This window comes from Pan paniscus, chromosome 13 (assembly GCF_029289425.2).
Source record: "Pan paniscus chromosome 13, NHGRI_mPanPan1-v2.0_pri, whole genome shotgun sequence".
Taxonomy (NCBI): Eukaryota; Metazoa; Chordata; class Mammalia; order Primates; family Hominidae; genus Pan; species Pan paniscus.
This window is the reverse complement of record NC_073262.2, coordinates 74,590,206-74,615,237: the sequence shown is the minus strand read 5'-3', so window position 1 is coordinate 74,615,237 and position 25,032 is coordinate 74,590,206. Positions and strand designations below refer to the sequence as shown.

General features: G+C 41.6%; 2 protein-coding genes across 4 annotated transcripts in view; one reads left to right on the top strand and one right to left on the bottom strand.

Annotated features, from left to right (window-relative positions):
* Positions 1–17,003, bottom strand: part of HAT1 (histone acetyltransferase 1) — a 69,831-nt gene extending 52,828 nt beyond the window's left edge. The window contains exons 1-2 of one of the 3 annotated variants that reach the window (XM_003824266.5): positions 16,812–17,003; positions 13,669–13,773 (exon numbers count right to left, since the gene is read on the bottom strand). In XM_003824266.5, the coding sequence (XP_003824314.2) occupies positions 13,669–13,773; positions 16,812–16,902 (196 nt within the window). In that variant the 5' untranslated portion in view covers positions 16,903–17,003. Of the gene's footprint in view, positions 1–13,668; positions 13,774–15,397; positions 16,017–16,201; positions 16,393–16,811 lie in introns of those variants that run through there. The other 2 variants (XM_034954506.3, XM_014344003.6) reach the window with 2 other exon arrangements.
* Positions 1–25,032, top strand: part of SLC25A12 (solute carrier family 25 member 12) — a 223,384-nt gene that overhangs the window by 68,967 nt on the left and 129,385 nt on the right. The window lies entirely within an intron of this gene.

The following is a 25,032-nucleotide window of genomic DNA, read 5'->3' as shown; positions in this document are numbered from 1 at the left end:
TGGGTTTGTTGACATGTTTCAAACATTAGCAGAGATTTTGAAAGGCCCTGGCTCACAGGGTCCTCTTACTTCCAGCTGGTGCACGATCACCTATCTCAGCTTTCAAAAGAGTTTGAGCATTAATTCCCAACCACAAAAGAACCCTGAACTGGGAAGGAATGGATCCGTGACCCATTTTTGAATAAGTCAGGTGAATCGACTTTGTCCGTGCTGGAATAGGGTCAACTGCTTAAGACAGCAAATGAAGGTGGCCTTAAAAGTGTGTTTGAAGCCGGGCCTGGTGGCTCACATCTATAATCCCAGCACTTTGGGAGGCCAAGGCAGGAGAATTGCTTGAGTCCAGGGGTTCAAGACCAGCCTGAGCAACATGGTGAAACCCTGTCTCTACTAAAATTACAAAAATTAGTGGGGTTTGGTGGTATGCACCCATAGTCCCAGCTACTTGGGAGGCTGAGGCACGAGAATCACTTGAATCCAGGAAGTGGAGGTTGCAGTGAGCTGAGACTGCACCACTGCACTGTAGTGTGGACAATAGAGCAAGACCCTGTCTCAAAAAAAAAAAATATGCTTCAGACAACTTCAAATCTCCTTATGTTCTGGATTAAAATCAAGGCAGAACATCCTGAGATTGCCAGAAAAGTACTGAAAAGCCTGCTTCCATTCTCAACATCTTATCCTTGTGAGGCAGGGTTTTCTGCAATGACAGCAACCAAAACGAGATTACAGAGTAGACTGGACATAAGCAATACACTTCAGGTGTCACTGTATCCATCACCCCCAGATGGAACTGTCTAGTTGCAGGAAAACAAGCTCAGGGTTTCCACTGATTCCACAGTGAGGTGTATAATAATTTCATTATAATTACAATGTAAATAGAAAAAGTGTACAATGAATGTAATGCGCTTGAATCATCCCAAAACCATTCCCCGCAAACCTCCCTCCCTGGTCTGAAGAAAAATTGTCTTCCACTAAACTGGTCCCTGGTGCCAAAAAAGTTGGGGACTGCTGCTATATAGAACATAGGGCCTGCAATGATTCTTCCTTTTGAATATATTTACTGTTGCTTCTTTCTTTCTTTTGTAGAGACAGAGTCTTGCTATGTTGCCCAGACTGGTTTTGAACTCCTCTAGCCTTAAGCAATCCTCATACCTTGGCCTCCCAAAGTGCTGGGATTATAAGTGTGAGCCACCATGTCTGCCCTGCCCTATTGTTTCTACTCTTACAGTTCCTTTAAAGAGAGAGAGAGAGAGAGAGAGAGAGAGAGAGAGAGAATCAGTAGACAGACAGATAGATAGATGGGGTCTTGCTCTGTTGCCCAGGCTGCAGTGCAGTGTACAATCCCAGCTAACTGCAGCCTTGATCTCCTGTGCTCAAGCCTCCCAAGTAGCTAAGACTATAAGTGTGTGCCACACACTTGGCTAATTGTTTAATTTTTTTTAAGAGACAAGGTCTCGCTATGTTGCTTAGGCTGGCCTCAAACTCCTGGCTTCAAGTGATCCTCCTCCCTCAGCCACCCTTTTTCCTACAGCTCAGTTACTATAATTAACCATCATGCTACTTCTATTTCAGAGTTACTAATGACTTTATTGTACAATTAGTGCTGTTCTGCTTTTCTTCACTCTCCTTGAACTCCATGACAGTAGATGTTATTAAACTCTTTTTCTACCCAAAATATTATTCTTCCTTTCTCACTTATATATTATACCTCCTTGTTTTTCTGACTTAACCTGGTTCCTTTTGCTGCCACTCCCTTAGATATAGGCATTTTCCAAGACTTGGTCCTTGGTCTGCCCTTCTTTCACAGTGTGTTCCTTTAAGAGCTCATCTTTTTTCCTGGCTTCAACTATCACCAGCAACAGTACCACCAGAGCCAGCTCTCCCCTCCAATCTTTGTGTCCCTGTCAGTGGCACCACCTTTTATAGGCACGAACCACCATGTATGGCAATAAGTTCATATACTTCCTAGTTCTTAGAATCACTTCAGTAGTTTTGGAGAGGCAAGATGCATGAAAGAAGATATAGTCTACATGTCTTATTAACCAAAAGTAAAATTAAGAAATCACCAAGGCACATTATTTTAATCAATTTTTAAAGCTTGTTTAATAAATACATAAGAGTTCAAGACCAGCTTGGGCAACACGGCAAAACCCCATCTCTACAAAAAATACAAAAATTCACTGGACGTGGTGGCACACATCTGTAGTCCTAGCTACTCGGGAGGCTGAGGTGGAAGGATCACTTGAGCCTGGGAGGCAGAGGTTGCAATGAGCCGAGATCACACCACTGCACTCCAGCCTGGGCAACAGAGCCAGACCCTATCTCAAATAAATAAATAAATACTTAAGTATTTAACACATTTAATATATATAATCTATCAACAGGTGCTCATAATGCAGACATAAATGGATTCTGGCCCCCACGGGGTATAGTATCTAATTGTATTCTGGACTACATCTAAGTTTATTCATAATCCTGTGTTCTTTAAATAACTGAAATCTTAGCATACTGCCTGATACATCTTTTCCTACCCATGCTAAATTGAAAAACAAGCTTAATTATATAATTTTAAAACACAAGAGTGGCCCCAGTGTGCTGGCAACATTCCCATCAGCACAAACAATCTGCAAAATGAGGTATCTCAACATTAAATATTCCCTAGAGATGCCATAATTAATCCCATCACACTCTTTATTCCCATTAACAGCAGTCCAATTCTTAAAAAATCCCTTATCACTGGGATTCTCATCCCTATACAGTAGTATAAAAATACTCATCTAATTTCCCACTCCTTCCCAACTCATTGTGACCACTGTGAAACTTAGAGGTCAGTTACCACCAAAATTCTCCATATCCCCAACCTCTTTATCAAATGCTCTCCTATCTTGCGCTAACAGTTCTTTGGCACACATGGCTCTCCCCTAAGGATGCTCCTGTCTTACAGACCTCTCAGGTAGTGGTTGTTTTCTCTATCTTCATACTGCTAGAACAAGGTATCCTCCTTGCTCCTCATTGCTGGTTTCAGACTAATGTCTCTCTCCCCACACACTAAGAATAAACCACTTTAAAGCTCATGCTCCACCTCTCTCCCTCATTCTTTGAATAATTTAGCTCCAGGCTCACTGTTGCACTTTCCAACACTACATCTGACTTAAATCTTGGTAACTTCAAAATTAATGAAAATGAATCTTCCAATCCAGCCTTGGAGTTCCTTGATTCCTCCCCAAGAATTTTGTCTTTACTGTACCTTAGCCACTTATTCCCATGATGTGCCCTAGCCTTTATTTATCATTATTGACAATTATACCTCCTTAATCTCTATTTCAAACATTGTACCATCTTACCATCACCACTTATCTTCCTACCTCACTCCCTATACCCCCAATTCTGTTTTGTTTTGTTTTGTTTTTTGTTTTTTGAGACAGGGTCTGGCTCTGTCACCCAGGCTGGAGTGTTGTGGCACAACCAATCACAGCTCACTGCAACCTCAACCTCCCAGGCTCAGGTGATCCTCCTGCCTCAGCCTCCTGAGTAGCTGGGACCACAAGCACGCACCTCCACACCCAGCTAATATTTTATTTTTTGTAGAAATGGGGTCTCCCTATGTTGCCCAAGCTGGTCTCAAACTCCTGGGTTAAAGTGATCATCCTGCCTGGGCCTCCCAAAGTGCTGGGATTACAAGCATGAACCACCACACCCAACCATACCCCAATTCTAACAATTCTTCAGCCCCCACCAAGACTTAAAATGAATTTTGTCTTTCTTTTTTTTTTTTTTTTTTGAGATGGAGTTTTGCTCTTGTTGCCCAGGCTGGAGTGCAATGGCACAATCTCAGCTCACAGCAACCTTGGCCTCCAAGGTTCAAACGATTCTCTTGCCTCAGTCTCCCAAGTAGCTGAGATTATAGGCATGTGCCACCATGCCCAGCTAATTTTTGTATTTTTAGTAGAGACGGGGTTTCACCATGTTGGCCAGGCTGGTCTCGAACTCCTGACCTCGGATGATCCACCCGCCTCTGCCTCCCAAAGTGCTGGGATTACAGGTATGAGCCACCGTGCTTGGCCACAATGAATTGATTTGAACATAATTTCACTGTCCCTCTTCTACTTCATATCCTCGTTTTCCTCCCTTTCCAGTGCAGAATTCCATGGTCCATCAATGTTATTACTCCATCCTAAACATCCTCAACCCCTTGGCCTTAATTTTTTTCATAGCAGCCTCGTAAAAAGAAAACCACTCTAGGCCAGGCGCGGTGGCTCACGCCTGTAATCCCAGCACTTTGGGAGGCCGAGGCGGATGGATCACTTGAGGTCAGGAGTTTGAGACCAGCCTGGCCAACATGGCGAAACCCCGCCTCTACTAAAAATACAAAAATTAACCAGGCGTGGTGGTGGGCGCCTGTAATCCCAACTACTTGGGAGGCTGAGGCAGGAGAATCACTTGAACTCCAGAGGCGGAGGTTGCAGTGAGCTGAGATCGTGCCATTGCACTCCAGCCCGGATGACAAGACCAAAATTCTGCCTCAAAAAAAAAAAAAAAAACAAAAAACCCCACTCTAGTTAAATTTAACTATATGTCTATTCTTTGTGGCACACTTTCATCTGGACGTGGCTGACCTCACTTTACATTCATGAGAACTAACTTGAAGTGGGGCCCTTAGTGCTACCTGACAATCGTAACAGTTCTCAAGTCTACTCACTCCTCCCACTCACCTAGATGACTATTTCCTCAAATCTCCAATGCCTTCTTCTATAAGCACATTCTCCACAGATGACCTTGCTTCCTATCTCACTTAGGAAACAGAAGCATTCAGAAAAGAAACTGCACAAAATGCTTCCTCTACACCTTCTAACTTACTGCAGCAATTCCTGTATACCCTCCTTCATCTTGTTATGGTAGAAATTCTCCATGCTCCTATCTAAGGCTAATCCTTCCACTGATTAATAAAATACTTACCCCTCTTACATTGTCAAGGATATTACTCAACAAATACTCCCCTTCTCTGATACTTCCAGAAATACTCCTGTATTATTTCCCCCTTCTCTGATAGATGATTAGCATCAGCATATAAACATGCTGTTATTTCTTACAGGTTTAAAACATTCTCATTTCTATATTAATATCTAACAAAGTAGACTTAAATATGAGGCAAGATGGGTTAAAGAGGGGACAGAGATAAAGATGGAACATTTTATAATGAGTAAGGTCAATTCACCAAGAAGACATAGGAAGTCTAAATCTGTATGTACCCAATATCAGAGCTGCAAATACATCAAGCAAAAATTAATGACTGAAGACATAGACAATCCACAATTCCAGCTGGAGATTTTGACAGTTCTCTCAATTGTCCTAATTGCTAGAAAGTCAGTAAAAATATAAAAGACTTTAATACTATTAAGTCAATTTACACTTACAGAACACTACATAAAACTGCAGACTATAAATTATTTTTCAGTGCACCTAGGACACTGACCAAACAGATCCTACATGATAAGCTATAAAACAAGGCTCAATGAATTTAAAAGGACTGAAATAAGACTATATTGTCTGACCTTGACAGAACTAATTCAGAGATCAGTGACAATAAGACAGCTAGAAAAGTCCCAAATATTTGGAAATTAAGTAACACTCTTCTATATAACTCATGGGTCAAAAAAGAAGTCGCAAGGGAAATTTAAAAATATTTTGAATTGAGCAATAAAAATAGAACATAACAGAATTGGTAGGATGCAACTATGTCAATATTTAGAGGTAAATTTTTTTTTCTTTTTATTTTTTGAGACGGAGTCTTACTCCATCACCCAGGCTGGAGTGCAGTGATGCGATCTTGGCTCACTGCAACTAGAGGTAAATTTATAACATTAATGCTAGTATTAGAAAAGGAAAGTTTAAAGTTAATTCTATACACATCTACTTTAAAAAGAAAGATCTTAAAAAAAGCAAATTAGACCAGGTAAGGTGGCTCATGCCTGCAATCCTAACACTTTGGGAGGCCAAGGCAGGAGGATCACTTGAGCCCAGGAGTTCGAGACCACCCTGAGCAACATAGTGAGACTCCATCTCTACAAAAAAAATACAAAAGTTAGCTAAGTGTGGTGGTGTACACCTGTAGTCCCAGCTACTCAGGAGGCTGAGGTGAGAGGGTCACTTGAGCCAAGAGGTTGAGGCTACAGTGAGCCATGATCACACCACTGCACTCCAGCCTGGGCAACAGAGCAAGACCCTGTCTCAAAAGAAGGAAAAAAAAATTAACCCAAAGTAAGAAGAATGAAAGAATTTATAAATATTAAGAAAACAGATAAATAACAGACAAAGGCAATGCTGAAAAGATCAGTAAGATTGGTAAACTTGTAGGGAGACATTAAAAGACAAAGAGAAAAAGAATTACCAATACCCCCAAGAACGGATTATAGATTCTAGAGTCACTTATTTTATTTTTTGAGACAGCGTCTGGCTCTGTCACCCAGACTGGAGTGCAGTGAGATGATCCCAGCTCACTGTAACCTCCACCTCTCCGGCTCAAGTGATCCTCCCACCTCAGCCTCCCAAGTAGCTAGGACTATGGGTGCATGCCACCATGCTTGGCTAATTTTTAAATTTTATTTTATTGTCGAGATCTCATTATATTGCCCAGGCTGGCCTTGAACTCTTGGGCTCAAGCGATTCTTCTGCCTTAGCCTCCCAAAGATCTGGGATTACATGTCTGAGCCACTGCACCTGGCTCTACAGTCATTTAAATGGTAACAGGGGAATACTTAAGCAACTTTCTGCCAAGAAAGTTAGATAAAATAGAGAAATACTTTAAAAGACAAAAATCACCAAAACTGACACAAGAAGAAACAGAAGATCAGAACAGTATTAAATCTATTTATTAGATGTATAGTTAAAAACCTTCCAACAAAGACAACTCAAGGCACATAAAACTTCACTGGTGAATGCTACTGAACATTTAAAGGAATAATGCAGTCTTATACAAATTCTTCCAGAAGATAGAGAAGAAACAGTTCCCAACTCATTTTATGAGGCCAGGAAACCTTGATACCAAAATCAAGCAAAGACGTATGAAAAAAGAAACCATTACCTGTCATGAACAAAGAGTCTTAACAAAACATTGCCAAGTCAAATCTAGCAAAGCAGAAAAAGGATAATATACTGGCATGCAAGGCTAATTTAACACTTAAAACCTCATCAATGTAATTCACCACATTATCAGAATTAAAGGAGAAAAATCTTATGATTATCTTGATAAAGAAAAAGCGTTAGAATGTAACACTTTCATAATAAAAACTCTCACCAAACTAGGAATAGAAGGAAACTTCCTCAACCTGATAAAGGGCACATATGAAAAACCTACAGCTAACATCATAGTGAATGGTGAAAGGCTCAAAATTTTCCTTCTTCAATTGGGAATAAGGCAAGGATGTCTACTCTATCACTTCCATTTGACATTGTAATAGAGGTTCTGGCCAGTGCAGTAAGGCAAGAAAATGAAACACAAGTGGCTCTCCATATATGCAGGTTCCACATCCACTGATTCAACCAATTACGGATCAACATGAGATTGGCTGAATCCTCAAATACAGAATCTGCAGATACAAAGAGCTGACTGTACTATATGGCTATTTTTCCCCCCCGAGACACAGTCTTGCTTTGTCGCCCAGGCTGGAGTACAGTGGCACAATCTCGGCTCACTGCAACCTCCACCTCCTGGGCTCAAGCAATTCTCCTGCCTCAGCCTCCCAAGTAGCTGGGATTACAGGTGTGTGCCATCACACCCAGCTAATTTTTGTATTTTTAGTAGAGACGGAATTTCACCATGTTAACCAGGCTTGTCTTCTCGAACTCTTGCCTCAGCCTCCCAAAGTGCTGGTATTACAGGCATGAGCCACCGTGCCGGGCTATATGGCTATCTATCTATCAAGACAGGGTCTCACTCTGTCACTCACACTGGAGTGCAGTGGCATAATCACAGCTCACTGCAGCCTAGAACTCTCGGGCTCAGGCAGATCCTCCCACCTCAGCCTCCTGAGTAGCTGGAACTACAGATGCACACCATCATGCCTGGCTAATTCTTGTATTTTTTGTAGAGATGGGGTTCTGCCATGTTGCTCAGGCTGTTCTCAAACTCCTGGGCTCAAGCAATCTGCCTGCCTCAACCTCCCAAAGTGCTAGATTACAGATGTGAGCCACCATGCCCAGCCACACTATGGCATTTTGTATAATGGACCGGATCATCGGCAGATTTTGGTATTCACGGGGGATCGTGGAACCAAATCCCTGAAGATACCAATGGACAACTGTATAAGGCAAAGAAAAACTGTGACTTTCTTCATTAACAGGTAATGTTTGTGTGCAGGAAATCTGAAATAATCTACATCTAAAAAAAAAATCCTATAGCTGGGTGTGGTGGCTTATGCCTGCAACCCTAGCACTTTGGGAAGCTGAGGCCAAGAGGATTGCTTGAGCCCAGGAGTTCAAGACCAGCATGGGCAATATAGTGAGACCCTGTCCCTAGAAAAAAAAAAAATTTTTGCCAAGCATGGTGGCACGCACCTATAGTCCCAGCTACTCAGGAGGCTGAGGTGGGAGGTTCGCTTGAGCCTGGGAAGTCAAGGCTATAGTGAGCCACAATCACGCCACTGTACTCCAGCCTTGGCAATGGAGTGAGACACTCTCTCGGAAAAAGCCCAGAATACAAAAAACTACAATAATAAGTGAATTTAGCAAGGTTGCAGAATACAAAACAATTACACAAACTGTGCCATTGTGTGTCCATGCATATGCACATGCACACACATAAAACAAGCAATTGGAAGAGAAAATGTTTAAAGTATATCATTTTTAGGTCAGGCACAGTGGCTCACATCTGTAATAGCACTTTGGGAGGCCTAGGTGGGCAGATCACTCGAACCCAGAAGTTCAAGACCAGTCTGGGTAACATGGCGAAACCCTGTCTCTACAAAAAATACAAAAATTAGCCAGGCATGGTGGTGTATGCGGAGTCCCAGCTACTCGGGAAGCTGTGGTAAGAGGATCACTTGAGCTCGGAGGCAGAGGTTGCAGTGAGTGGAGATCACGCTACTGCACTCCATCCTCGGTGACAAAGTGAAAACATGTCACACATACAAAAATAAATAAATAAAAAAGTATACCATTTTTAAGAGCATCAAAAATCAAAAGATGTAGATTTACTCAGATAAATTTAACAAAATACATGCAAGACTGAAAACCTGAAACATTTCTAGAATACAGAAATACATCATGTTCATATACTGGAAGGCTCAATGTTATTAAGATAGCAATTCTCCCCACATTCAATTTTAGATTCAATGTAATCTTAAGATTAGTCAGAACTTTTTAAATAGAAATTAACCACCTGATTCCAAAATGTATACAGAAATAAGGTCAAGAATAATCGAAACAATCTTTAAAAAATAAAGATGTGGGACTCACACTACCAGGAATCACTAGAAAGTTACACTAATCCAGACAGTACGATATTGACAGAAAAACAGACAATGAATGAGAAAAGTCCAGATGTAGATCCACACGTGTAAGTTCAATATATTTTTGTTAAAAACGCACCAAGGCATTCACACAAATTATACTGAAACAAGTGGATATCCACATGGAACAACAAACCTTAATCCCTTTCCTCATATTGGACATGAAAAATAACATGAGATGGATCATGGACATAATTTTAATAAGCTAAAACTAAAAACCTTCCAGAAGAAAACATTAGGAGAGCTTCATGATCTCCTTGGGGTAGACAAAGATATTAGGCATGAACCAGAAAACACTAATAGAAATTTTTAAAATTAATAAACTGGACATGATTAAAACTAAAAACTTCTAGTTATACAAAAAAAGTTTAGAATATGAACAGGCAAGCCACAAACTGAGAGAAAAATGTGCACAAAACATGTAATCTGCATAAAGGACTCATCCAGAATATGTAGGTAAATAACACCTACAACTAATAACAAAAAGACAAATAACCTAATTTTAAAATGGGCAAAAGATGTGAATACATGAGTCCAAAAGGAGATAGTCAATAACGACATTAAAAAAACAATCCTTAATAGCATTAGTTATCAGGGAAAGGAAAATTAAAACCTATTTAATCTTTACAACCACTATAAAATACTATTAACAAAGAAATACTACTATAAACCCAGTAGAATGCCTAAAACTTTAAAAACTGACAACATAAAATGTTGGTGAGGATATGGAATAACGAAAATTCTAATACACTGTTGATGTGAGTATAAAAGTACTTTGGAAGTCTGGCAAGTATCCCATAAAGTTAAACATACAAATACCCTATTGACCCAGCAAATCCACAGCTAGGAATTTATCCAAAATAAAATCATATGTCCACAAAAAAACTCATACAATAACAGCCAAAAACTAGAAACAACTCAAATATCTATTAACTGGCGAATAATGATGTATCCAACAACAGAACAGTATTCAGCAATAAAAAGGAATGAACTGCCGGGCACGGTGGCTCACGCCTGTAATCCCAGCACTTTGGGAGGCCAAGGCAGGCGATCATGAAGCCAGGAGTTCGAGACCAGCCTGGCCAACATAGTGAAACCCCATCTCTCCTAAAAATAAAAAAAGAATTAGCCAGGCGTGGTGGCAGGCGCCTGTAATCCCAGCTACTCCAGAGGCTGAGGCAGGAGAATCACTTGAACCCAGAAGGTGGAGATCGCATTGAGCCGCAATCATGCCACTGCACTCCAGCCCAAGCAACAGCGTGAGACTCTGTCTCAAACAACAACAACAAAAAAAATGGGGAATGAACTACTGGTACAGACAACATATGATGTACCTCATAAAAATTATGCTTAATGAAACAAGCCAGTCACAAAGCCAGTATATATGGTATAATTCCATTTATATAAAGTGCTAGAACACAGAAAGCTAATTTTGGTCAAAGAAATGAGACTGTAGTCACCTTGCAGGTGGCAGGGACTGAACAGTAAGGAACAATGTTCTATCTACTAAGCCTGCTCTCATTAATGCTAGAGCAATACTAACAGCAATGTGTTCACCTAGCACCTAGATCCTGGCTTTAGCACCCGAATCTTGGCTTTAAAATATCATTTCCTGTGGCTGGGGGTGGTGGCTCATGCCTGTAATCCTAGCACTTTGGGAGGCCAAGGTGGGCAGATCACCTGAGGTCAGGAGTTCGAGACTACTCTGGCCAACATGATGAAACCGTCTCTACTAAAAATACAAAAATCAGCTGGGTGTAGTGACAGGTGCCTGTAATCCCAGCTACTTGGGAGGCTGAGGCACCAGAATCACTTAAACCCAGGAGGCAGAGGTTTCAGTGAGCCAAGACCGCGTCATTGCACCCCAGCCTGGGTGACAAGAGTGAGACTCCATCTCAAAATAAAAAACCATTTCCTGGCTGGGTGCAGTGGCTCATGCCTGTAATTCCAGCACTTTGGGAGACCGAGGCAGGTGGATCACTTGGTCAGTTTGAGACAGACTGACCAACATGGCGAAACCCCATCTCTACTAAAAACACAAAAAAATTACCCAGGGCTGGTGGCACATGCCTGTAATCCCAGCTACTACGGAGGCTGAGGCACAAGAATTACTTGAATCTGGGAGGCAGAGGTTGCAGTGAACCAAGATCGCACCACTGCACTCTAACCTGGGCGACTGAGTGAGACTCTGTCTCTAAAATAAAATAAAATAACATTTCCTACTAAAAGAAACCAGGGATCCTTGGAGAAATGGCTGATTCCAAGGCTGGGGCAGAGACAACAGATGACAGGATGTTCCAAGGTAATCAAACTATCAAAGAATGAAGTAATTGAAAAATGAGGGGACATGTAAAAAAAATACACAGATCTCAGCAACCACATCCAGTCACTCCACTCAGCCCTTACCAAGTATTTTCTGCATGTCAAGGATTTAAACACTTTACTGATATTTAACTCCATATTTAATCTTTGTAACCACTGTGAAGTACTATTAACAATGAGGAAACTCAGGCATGGAAAGTAATGCAACCAGGAATCATGAGCATGTATTATTTTTCACTTGTTCTAAGTGTAAAATTTTAGCAAATTCAGAGCTGTGCCACAATCTAACTTTCAAACATTTCCATAATTCCCAAAAGAAATGTCAGGCCCATTTGTAGTTACTCTGTGCTCCACTGTGCAACCACTACTTTCTGTCTCTATGGATGTGTCTTTTCTGAACATTTCATACAAATGGAATTACACAATATATGGTGTTTTTGTTTAGTTTCTTTCACTTAGCACAATCTTTTTAAGGTTTACTGCAATAGGTATCAGAATTTCATTCCTTCTTATTGTCAAATAGTATTCCGCAGTATAGCTATACTATACTTTATTCATTTACCAGCTGATATATATCTGGGTTTCTTACTTTTTTTGGCTATTGTGAATAACGCAGCTATGAACATTCATGTACAAGTTTTTGCGTGAACATACATTTTCATTTCTCTTGAGTAGACAGATACCTGGCAGTATAACTCCTGGGTCATATAATTCATTTATGTTTAACTTCTTAAGAAACTGTCAAACCAGGAGGGGCGCTGTGGCTCACAGTTATAATCCCAACACTTTGGGAGGCCAAGCCAGGGGACTGCTTGAAGACAAGAGTTCAAGATGAGCCTGGACACATAGACACGTAGGGTCCATCTCTATGAAAAAATTTTTATAAGCCAGGCGTGGTGGCTCATGCCTGTAATCCCAGCACTTTGGGAGGCCAAGGTGGGCAGATCACCAGAGGTTGGGAGTTCAAGACCAGCCTGACCAACATGGAAAAATCGTCTCTACTAAAAATACAAAAAATTAGCCGGGCGTGGTGGCGCATGCCTGTAATCCCAGCTACACGGGAGGCTGAGGCAGGAGAATCACTAGAACCCAGGAGGCGGAGGTTGCAGTGAGCCAGGATCACGCCATTGCACTCCAGCCTGGGCAACAAGAGTGAAACTCCGTCTCAAAAAAAAAATTTTTTTTATAAAAATTAGCCAGGCTTGGGTGGTGCACACCTGTGGTCTCCTAGCTACCTGGCAGGCTGAGGCAGAAGGACTGCCTGAGCCCAGGGGTTGGAGGCAGCAGTGAGCTATGACCATGCCGTGGCACTACAGCCTGGGTGATAGAGTGAGACCTTCCTTGTCTCTTTAAAAAAGAGAGAAAGAAAAAAAAGGGGTGAGGGGAGGAAATGAAAGAAGAGAAGGAAGGAAAGAAAATAAAAAAGACAGAAAAGAAAAGAAAATTGCCAAACTGTTTTCCAAAATAGTTATATCACTTTACATTCCCACCAGCAATATACAAGTGTTTTTTTCCACATCCTCACCAATATTTGCTATTGTTTATTATTCTTACAGGCAAAAAAGTAAAAAATATTTTTAAGAGGCTGAAACTATATATACTTATTACTTTTTGCCCCACCATCTTTCCTTTTTATATAAAATACTGTCACCTTTCAAACATCTACACCTTGCATGACATAAATCAAAACTGAATAAAATCTGAATATGTTCAATAAATGCAGAAAACCATACATTTGCATAAATAACTGCTCTTACATAAAATTTTACTTCAAATTTAAAATGAAAGATTATATATACACACACAGTATGTACATAACATCACTTAGAAATGGCATACATACCTAATTTTAGTTCAATTGCTGTGTTGGTGTTACATTTGTACTCTGCCAGTTTCTTCTCCACTGCACTCTTATATTCTACCAAAAATTTCTCCATAGCACCAAATCCTAAGAGAAAAGGTTTTTAAAAGGTTTAGTTTGGAAGTGACTTAAATTGTCAAACCTGCAATAGGGTTATTATAAGTGGAATAGGGGTATGATTTAAAACATGCTGATAGATCATAAAAGCACAAGTCATTCTCCGCATACTCTTAAATAAATGTATTAAGAATGCCAGCTGGGCACGGTGGCTCACGCCTGTAATCCCAGCACTCTGGGAGGCTGAGGTGGGTGGATCACGAGGTCAGGAGTTCGAGGTCAGCCTCGCCAAGATGGTGAAACCCGTCTCTACTAAAAATACAAAAATTAGCTGGGCACGGTGGCGGGCGCCTGTAATCCCAGCTACTTGGGAGGCTGAGGCAGGAGAATCTCTTGAACCCAGGAGGCAGAGGGTGCAGTGAGCCGAGATCACGCCACTGCCCTCTAGCCTGGGCGACAGAGCAAGACTCCATCTCAAAAAAAAAAACAAAAAAAAACGAATGCCTCATTACAAAACAGAAAAAGAAATCACTTTTGAGATACAGGCTTATAAACTAGGCATACTTAATATAAATGAATAAACCTGAAAATTAACATGATAGATTACTAACATTTCTGAACATGTACTAATACAAATTACCTGCTAGGATTTATACCTAAGTCGTCTTTTTCATTATAAGATGTAAAAAGCAAAATGAGAATGTCCTCTGATAATTATGACAGAATTTCATTTTAAGTATTGGAAAAAGTCTACCAGAGTGCTTCAGATAAGGAAATGATAATGCATGGAACGTCTCAAGAAGAATACACAAATATCTGGTAACCATAGTTACCATGGGTAAGAAAGAAGGAAGAGGAACAGGGGCACAAAGAGAACATCTTTCCACTGTATTAAATATTTAAAAATCATGTATGCCTAAAGTCATAAACTGTGAGCTACTGGCACAATAGTTTTACTACATAGTGGCTACTCAATAATATATATAATAAATAACATTGGAAGATATCACTATCAAGAGAAACTTTCAAGATAACAAATCTCCTGACAAAATGGACATATGATTAGTAAAAATGGGCTGGGCGCGGTGGCTCACGCCTGTAATTTCAGCACTTTGGGAGGCCGAGGCAGGGGGATCGCGAGGTCGAGACGGATATCATCCTGGCCAAACTGGTGAAACCCCATCTCCACTAAAAATACAAAAATTAGCTGGACGTGGTGGCGCGTGACTGTAGTCCTAGCTACTCCGGAGGCCGAGGCAGAATTGCTTGAATCCAGAAGGCAAAGGTTGCCGAGATCGCGCCACTGCACTCCAGCCTGGTGACAGAGCGAGACTCAGTCTCCAAAAAATAAAAAAAATCAGTAAAAATTCAGACAGAAAAAAGCCGTAAGCAAAAAATAAAAAGGGGTACAATGATGTGCTATGAACTTCAAAAAGGGGTTAAAACACACACACAGAAAATGGGAAAGACTTGAAGCAGTACAGATTAATAGTCTGGAGTGAGAATTCCTGGATTCTGACAATTTCACACACTTACTGAGCTAGTAGCTAGTAAGCTCAGGGAACTAGAGCACATTACTTAACCCCTCTGACCCTAATCTACAGAACTGAGATTACAGAATTTACTTCGAGGAATGTAAGCAACAAAATTTAACCTGTGAAATCATATATTAGCTCAATCTGCACAATTCTATAAGTAGGTATTACATCACCCCCATTTTATATTCAAAAGTTCAGGCTTAGAAAGAGGTTTAGTTGAAGGGCATCCAACTACTAAATGATGGGCCCAAAATTCGAATTTAGATGTAATTCTTAGAGTGCGTCCTCCCTCTTCTGTGGTACTTCAAGATCCTACAATCTCCGTCTGGTAGAAAAGTCCTTCTTTAAACATCTGTAGAGCTCACACAACAGCTTGTCTATCCCACATATTCATAAAAATTGAATGGTTAATGTAGAGAGACTATGAGGAATGCCCTGTAAAGAGATGATAAAAGCAACAGAGGCCAGCGAAGTGGCTCAATCCTGTCATTCCAACACTTTGGGAAGCTGAGGAGAGAGGATGGCTTGAGGCCAAGAGTTCCAGACCAGCCTGAGGCAATACAGCCAGACTCTGTCTCTCAAAGGTTTAAAAAAATTGTTTTTTTTTAGCCGAATGTTGTGGCGCATGCCTGTAGTCCTAGCTACTCGGGAGGCTGAGGCAAGAGGATCGCTTGAGCCTAGGAGGAGTTGGAGGCTGCCCGGAACTATGATCGCTGCACTCCAGCCTGGGCGACAGAGAGACCCCTGTCTCAGGAAAAAGAAACTGTCCATAACTTCAAAAGACAAGTAATCGAAAAAAATAATCACACCAAAACAGCCTTAATACACGTACAAAGTAATAGCAATTATACATTATTAAATGTTGTAACTTGAAGGGTCTCTAGAATGTACACAAGAGAATTGTATTATAGTAGTCCAACCCTAAAAGAGAAGGGAGGAGTTCAGGAACAAAGTCTTTCTCAAAGGGCATCTAAATACGATCCTCGGAATACTAAAGTGTGACAGATTAACGAGACGACTACGAAGTCAGTCGAGATCCAAGTGGGAGCGCCAGAGCAGGGCAAGGCAGCAATGCGCTAGCTCAGAAGTTGACTGTAGTGGAAGGTAGACGGAGACCTGGAAGAGGAGGAGGATCTGAGCATTAAAATCAGCTGGCGGGAACAGGACCAGATGTACAAGAGCTGAAGCAAGCAGCAGTGGACAAAAGGAATGGGAAGAGAAACAGGCCCCAAGGCATGTGGCATTTTACAAGCCCAAATCATGACGCTTTTCCCTGGCGTCTTCGGCCCTCGGTAGGGGCCGGGTTGCTGGCAGAAGGCGCAGAACCCCAAGCAGTTGGGGGCGGGGGCGCGGACCGCCGCCAACAAGGAGCTGCTGAGCTGAGAGTTCCGCACTTCCGGTCCCAAGCAGGCCTTCTGGAACCCAGGCTACAGCCCGAAAGTTCTAGGCGGGCATTGTCACCACCGTCTCGGTGTTCTATCCCCGATCTGGCCGCCTCCTCCCCTTGGTAAACTTTTCCCGGTAACTTACCCGCCATTTCCGAGCTACGAGCACCCGCGGCTGAGGAAGGACGAATCAACCCGCGCGCTCCCGGGCCGGAAGTGACCGCACAGTCTGACATATTTTCCCCGCCCACTCCCAGCGTGACGTTAGCCAATTAAAGGAGGCGTGTCCAGGAGCCCGGCGGCGGAAGCGCCTCAAGAGGCGGGGCTAACGCCGAGAAGTCTGCGCGGGCCGTTGCCTAGCCACTGCGAATGCCGTCAGCCGCTTTGCAGGCCTGAAGTGGAGGGGGCCGCAAACGGACCTTCGCGGTTGAGATGCTCTCTGGCCCTAGGAAAGTTTCTCTGGGGTTGATTTGATCAATACAGACACTTTACGCCTGTTTTCCATACCCGTCCCTGAGATGTTTTGGAGACTGGCTGAAAATCTTTCCTCTTGGCCTGGACAGTGCATCCAAACACCTGAGCCCTGTGGGCAATTTTACCATTTTACCTAGGTAAAATGTAGAGGTTGAGTTTCAGTTGCGGGAGAAGTTTTCACTTGTTTTCCTCATTTGTTTCTCATTTTGCTGTAAAGTTTAACATCTTTTTTCCTTTCTCCCCTGTTTTTAACGTATACAGTATGATATTTAGGTACTCTGCTTTCACTCTTCAGGTTACTAAGAACCATTTAGCGCGCAAAAATCGTTACCTAGGCCGGGCGCGGTGGCTCACGCCTATAATCCCAGCACTTTGGGAGACCGAGGCGGGTAGATTGCCTGAGCTCAGGAGTTCGAGACCAGCGTAGCCAACATAGTGAAACCCCGTCTCTACTAAAAATACAAAAATTAGCCAGGCATGGTGGCAGGCGCCTGTAATCCCAGCTACTCGGGAGGCTGAGGCAGGAGAATCGCTTGAACCCTGGAGGCGAAAGTTGCAGTGAGCCGAGATTGCGCCACTACACTCCAGCCTGGGCAACAGAGTGAGACTCCGTCTCAAAAAAAAAAAAAAAATTGTTACCTAATAAATACCTCAAGTAGCCTGGTGTAGTCTTGCATGCCACATGTCCTAGTGGTTTGAATTACATCACAAGGTGCTACCTGATTTTAGCCATAGGCCTTGTTAGTATTTAGTAGCTGTAGGAACTGCTTTCCCCAGAGGATAAACCACTATTTAGGTATCCACAAATATTCCCACAATGTTGGCTATACACCAGAATTCCTTATCTCAACAAATATTTGTTAACAAGTTTTACAGTGATGCACGCTAAAGCTTAAATGGACCCTTGGGATGATGGTCTAGAACTAACACACCCTCTCATTTTAGAGATGAGGAAACCAAAGCCCAGAAAAGATAAACTGCCCAAGTTCATTCTCAGTATGCAACCTATGCAGAGTGCAGTTCATCAGATACTCAGCCCAGTATTTATTTGCTCAACTATATAGAGATGGCTTTCCTGAAAATAAAGATCAGAAAATGTACTGAGAATGCCCAGATCCTTTTTCTTTCTTTCTTTCTTTTTTTTTTTAGACGGAGTTTCACTCTTGTTGCCCAGGCTGGAGTGCAATGGCACAATCTCAGCTCACCACAACCTCCGCCTCCCGGGTTCAAGCGATTCTCCTGCCTCAGCCTCCTGAGTCGCTGGGATTACAGGCATGCGCCACCACACCCAGCAATTTTGTATTTTTGTAGAGACGGGGTTTCTCCATGTTGGTTAGGCTGATCTCGAACTCCCGACCTCAGATGATCTGCCCATCTCGGCCTCCAAAAGTGCTGGGATTACAGGCGTGATCCCAAGAAAAAGGTTTCAAGATCCTTTTTCTTGAAACCTAATGATACACAAGAAATTACAGTCATAGGCCGGGCGTGGTGGCTCACGCCTGTAATCCCAGCACTTTGGGATGCCGAGGCGGGCGGATCACGAGATCAGGAGATCCAGACCATCCTGGCTAACATGGTGAAACCCCGTCTCTACTAAAAATACAAAAAAAGTAGCCGGGCGTGGTAGCGGGTGCCTGCAGTCCCAGCTACTCAGGAGGCTGAGGCAGGAGAATGGCGTGAACCTGGGAGGTGGAGCTTGCAGTGAGCCGAGATCCCGCCACTGCACTCCAGCCTGGGCAAGAGCGAGACCCCGTCTCAAAAAAAAAAAAAAAAAAGAAATTACAGTCATAATGTTAAGACAGAAAACTGAAATCAATGGGACTAATGACATTATGGATCAAAAAAGGAAAACAATCTTTTTCTTTAATAATCATTTTTGGCCAGGCACGGTGGCTCACACCTGTAATCCCAGCACTTTGGGAGGCCAAGGCAGGCAGATCACCTGAGGTCAGGAGTTTGAGACCAGCCTGGCCAACATGGTAAAACCCTGTCTCTACTAAAAAGTACAATAAATTAACCAGGCGTGGTGACATGAGCCTGTAATCTCAACTACTTGGGAGGCTGAGGCAGTAGAATCGCTTGAACCCAGGAGGCGGAGGTTGCAGTGAGCTGAGATAGTGCCACTGCACTCCTGCCTGCTCAAGAGAGCTAGACTCCATCTCAAAAAAAAAAAAACTTTTCTTTTCAAAATGGCAAGACTTATCATTTCTTTCCAAAATCACCTTATCTATGGATCAATTGCTGACCAGCAATTATGATCTTCATAAGTAAGAAATCAAAAAGAATTACGTTTTAACTGTGGTATATCACAGATTATTAGTCCTGTGATATTATGGTTAGTTGTAGGAAAAAAATATGATGAAACTTACTGATATATTATATGACTAGCATTTAATGTGATCTGCTTGCAGAATTGAGGTTTTATATTGTCCTCGTCTTAGATGTTCACTTTTTTTTTTTTTTTTTTTTTTTGAGACAGGGTCTCACTCTCACCCAGGCTGGATTGCAATGATGCAATCATAGCTCACTACAGCCTCCAGCCTCCAACTGCTGGGCTCAAAAGATCCTCCTGCCTCTCAGCCTCCCAAATAGCCAGGACTACAAATGTGTGCCATTGTGCACAGCTAATTTTTTTGTTTTTTGTAGAAATGGAGTCTCAGTATGTTGCCCAGGCTGGTCCCAAACTCCTGGCCTCAAGCAATCCTCTCAGCTTGGCCTCCCAGAATGCTGGGATAATAGGCGTGAGCCACCATGTCCATCCTCACATTTTTTTTTTTTTAATGTTACAGAATAGATGTTTTGGTACAGTTTACCTAAAAGATAAAAGAATGACTTATTTTGGAAAGGTAATGTTAAAATTACCCAAAAGGAAAAAAATTCTCTTTTTTTTGGTAGGGATTTCTTTCCTTTTTTAACTTATATTTTACTTTGTTCCAAAGAGAATTTAAGAAAGCAACTATTACAATCATGGAATAAAATTTCTATGAAAGGAATATGCTATCCTCATATATATATGGAAGAGACAACATATCTTGTGGGAAGTTTACTGCCCTACTAGTCCCAGTTCTACTACTTCATGCTTGTTCAACCTTGTTGCATCTATTAAGTGGAGATAATAGTACTGCCCAGTCACCACACTGGGTTGTTGTAAAAACTAAACGGAATAATATTTGTGAACGAGCTTTGTAAACTCTAAAACTCTATGCAGGTATGAAGTGGTATTACTATGATAACATTTATTCTAGTAAGGGAGATTTGGAAAAGGCATTTTCTTCAGAGAAAAAGGCCATATTACACTATTAGGTATGAACTGGCAACCATGTGTTGGTACAGGCTCAAGTTCATATGGACTGATAAACTTCACTATCTTGCTTTGAAACCTCCAGAATGGATTAAAATTTGGCACAAAAAAATATGGTCATCGGGCCGGGCGCAGTGGCTCACGCCTGTAATCCCAGCATTTTGGGAGGCTGAGGCAGGCAGATCACGAGGTTAGGAGATCGAGAGCATCCTGGCTAACACGGTGAAACCCCGTCTCTACTAAAAAGACAAAAAATTAGCCGGGCGTGGTGGCAGGCGCCTGTAGTCCCAGCTACTCGGGAGGCTGAGGCAGGAGAATGGCATGCACCCAGGAGGCGGAGCTTGCAGTGAGCCGAGATCATGCCACTGTACTCCAGCCTGGGAGACAGACTCCGTCTCAAAAAAAATATATATATATATATGGTCATCACAAAATTGATGCAGGAAATCTAAGACCTAAAAGAAAAATGCATGTATGTAATGTGTCTTCATTTCAAAATGCATACCTTTACACAGACAAATAACAGTAGTTAGTTAGCTCATTTTTTTAGCTCATAGTGCTAATGAGCATAAAGTTATGAGTCTCAGTTCCCAGAGCAATTATCCAGAAACCATTATCCAGCTAGATGACTTCCAAATGGGATACAAGAAAGAAAATAGGCTGGGCGCGGTGGCTCACATCTGTGATCCCAGCACTTTGGGAGGCCGAGGCAGGCGAATCACATGAAGTCAGGAGTTCGAGACCAGCCTGGCCAACATGGTGAAACTCCATCTCTACTGAAAATACAAAAATTAACCAGGTGTGGTAGCATACACCTGTAATTCCAGCTACTCAGGAGGCTGAGGCAGGAGAATTGCTTGAACCCGGGAGACGGAGGTTGCAGTGAGCTGAGATCCCGCCATTGCACTCCAGCCTGGGCGACAGAGCGAGTCTGTCTCAAGAAAAAAAAAAAGGAAAGAAAGAAAATAAAAATGGACCAGCTCATGTTGAAAACTACTGTAAGAGGACCCCTATCCTAAATACACAAAAATTACCAACAGTCTTTATTTTCTAACTCTAATGTACTACCCATACGTGTATAAATTAGTAACTTTTGAGGGGCAATTTAGAAATTTTAACACATTTTTACAAATGTAACAAAATTTTCAATTTGTGTATCCTTTGAGGCAACAACAGTTCCACTTTTAAGCATTTGTACTGCAAAACTATTTCACAGAAATGCAAAGATACACTAAAACAAAGATGTTCAATGCTGTATTATTTTCACTGGCAAGTTGAAAATAGCCTAAACTTCTAGCACAAGGGGCTGGCTAATATGTTCTATCTCCTATACAATAGGCTAAAAAATAAATTACAAAAAATATAATGTTATTTCATTTATATAAAAATATATTTTGATATAAACAGAAAACATCTGAAAGCATACCTCACAAACTTAACTATAGTTGCCTTTAGGGGGAATTTAGAGATGGGGATTAATGAGGTTTTTTGTTTTTGTTTTTGTTTTGGAGACAGAGTCTGCCCAGGCTGGAGTGTAGTGGCATGATCTCGGCTCACTGCAATCTCCACCTCCTAGGTTCAAGCAATTCTCCTGCCTTAGCCTCCCGAGTAGCTGGGGCTACAGTGAGCATCCGCCACCACACCCAGCTAATTTTTGTAATTTTAGTAGAGAATGAGGTTTCACCATGTTGGCCAGGCTGTTCTCGAACTCCTGACCTCAAGTGATCTGCCTCCTTGGCCTCCCAAAGTGCTGGGATTATAGGCGTGAGCCACCGCGCCCAGCCTAATGAGTTTTTTTTTATTCTTTAATACCATTTGTCTCTTTCAATGATGATGTATTGGTTTCTTTCACAGTTAGAAACTTATCCATCTGGCTGCTCGTGGTGGCTCACACCTGTAATCCCAGCACTTTGGGAGGCCAAGGTGGGCAGATCGCCTGAGGTCCGGAGTTGGAGACCAGCTTGACCAACATGGAGAAATCCCATCTCAAAGAAAAATACAGAATTAGCCGGGGGTGGTGGTGCATGCCTGTAATCCCAGCTACTCGGGAGGCTGAGGCAGGAGAATCACTTGAACCCGGGAGGCAGAGGTTGCGGTGAGCCAAGATCGCGCCATTGCACTCCAGCCTGGGTAACTAGAGCAAAATTCCGTCTCAAAAAAAAAAAAAAAAAAGAGAAACTTATCCATCTTTTTGGAGGTTTTTAGACATGGTTGCTAACTCCCTATCCTCTTCTCTACATTCAACGTATTATGGTACACAGACTCTAAGGGAAGCAATTTAATCAAAACTAGGAACAATTAGTTGAAAACTAATATTTTCCATTTTGCATTTTGTCATTATTTACAAGCAAAGATTGGCCAAAATAACAAGCACTATAATTATTTATACCTGTTTTCAAAATGACTGTCCAGTGATGCCTGCTTTACTTTTGGAAACTAATTTATTAGAATGGCATTAATTATGTATTTGTCTACTTTGGGTAGGTAATACAATAATAACTGTGATATTATACATTCTATCATTAAAATGCTATTTTAAGTATTATTTCTTTTTTTTTTTTTTTTTTTTTTGAGACGCAGTCTCACTCTGTCGCCTCTGTCCCAAAGTGCTGGGATTACAGGTGTGAGCCACCGCACCAGGCCATTGTCTTTCTTTTAATGTAAAAAAACACATAACATATAACTTACCATGTTAACTATTTTTAAGTTTATAGTTCAGTAATATTAAGAATATATTCACCTTGTTGTGAAATCTGTCATTTTAATAGGTTGGTTTTCAGTCAACTCCTTTGTAACCTATTTACCTATATCACTATGTACAGCAGGAGTTTTAACTTCCCATGATGTGGACACACAAAGTAACAAGGTTTATACCAACTATATAATGATGCTAGTTCAGTGTTAGTTCATAAACCTTAAAAGAATAAAAATAAAGTTTAGTTTTATGGTAGTGTTTTCTCTAATTCTTTTTACAAATTGGAGTTTTGAGGGACTATATGAAGTCAACAAGCTAAATCAACCACTGTGCAAGTTAGTGAAAATTAAAGAGATTTTTTTCAAAAATTTTCTAGGGGGATCCAGACTTTAAGGTTAACTTCATTAATCGCATAAACACAGGGCCAGTCCCTTTGCCAGTCAGTTGAATGAATTAAGAGGAAGAAAGAGTCATACTGACTGGCATCACATGACACAAAGAGAACCTGCTTTATCAGGTAAGAAGGGTGAGTCAGTAGGGGTAGGATGCATTTAAAGAATAAAAGATTTGCTTTTTAAAATCTTTTCAAAATTAAATTTTGTTTTATATGAGGAAGTCAGTGTTAGTATAGATGGGATTTTATTTTTTAATATAGTTTAAGAGAAACTAAGGCAGTTGAATAATACAGAATCAGGAATTTTAGAGCCAAGTGGCTTTAGAAATCAGATAATCTCGTCATTATGATACATTTTTATTTGGCACACATATGTGTAACAACTTTTGGTCATATCTCCTTAAAAATGTATGCTTTTTACTACTGTTAATTCACATATTAAATATTACTACTAATGTTTTATTTTTTAGACAAAAAAGATCATAAATACTCACTTTTAATACTATTTTTTTTTTTTTGAGATGGAGTCTCACTTTGTTGCCCAGGCTGGAGTGTAGAGGCATGATCTTAGCACACTGCAACCTCTGCCTCCCAGGTCCAAGGGATGGGCCCACCTCAGCCTCCCGCCTCCTGAGTAGCAGGGATTATAGGCGCATACTACCACGCCCGGCTTTTTTTCGGGTGTGTGAGACAGAGTCTTGATCTGTTGCCCAGGCTGGAGTGCACTGGCACAATCTTGGCTCACTGCAACCTCCACTCCTGGGCTCAAGCAATTCTCCTGCCTCCCAAGTAGCTGGGACTATAGGCACGTACCTATAGGCCCGGCACCATGCCCAGATAATTTTTTGTACTTTTAGTAGAGATGGGGTTTCACTATGTTGGCCAGGCTGGACTTGAACTCCTGATCTCAAGTGATCAGCCCAGCTCAGCCTCCCAAAATGCTAGGATTACAAGCATGAACCACCGTGCCCGGCCCCAGCTAATTTTTTTATTTTTAGTAGAGATGGGATTTCACCATGTTGGCCAGGCTGGTCTCAGACTTCTGACCGCAAGTGATCCGCCTGCCTCGGCCTCCCAAAGTGCTGGGATTACAGGCATAAGCCACTGTGCTCAGCTGCATTTTTAATACTTTCTGTCCCAGTAGATCACTTGTGCACCCGTGAAGGTCCCTGACTTAATTTCACACTCTTGCTTATCAGTAAGAAACAGATAAGCTGATATTATGGCCCAAGTCTCTCAAATGGTTCTGTTTTTCTACTTTTTTTCTTCCCCTTTCATGTTGTAGAAAGGGCCAATTTGCTGCCTTTACTTTGCAGAGAAAGTCACTGTGTCTGACATATGGTTGATACCTATTAAATGTTTGTTAAATGACTGCGTAGTAATACCAAGAACATAATTTTCCTCCCAAATAACTAAGCTTTCACTGTTGTTTAAGTATTTCACGGCTCTTGGGATTGAAAACTGCTAAGTTTCTTTGCTTTAAAAAACATCCTTAAGCATGT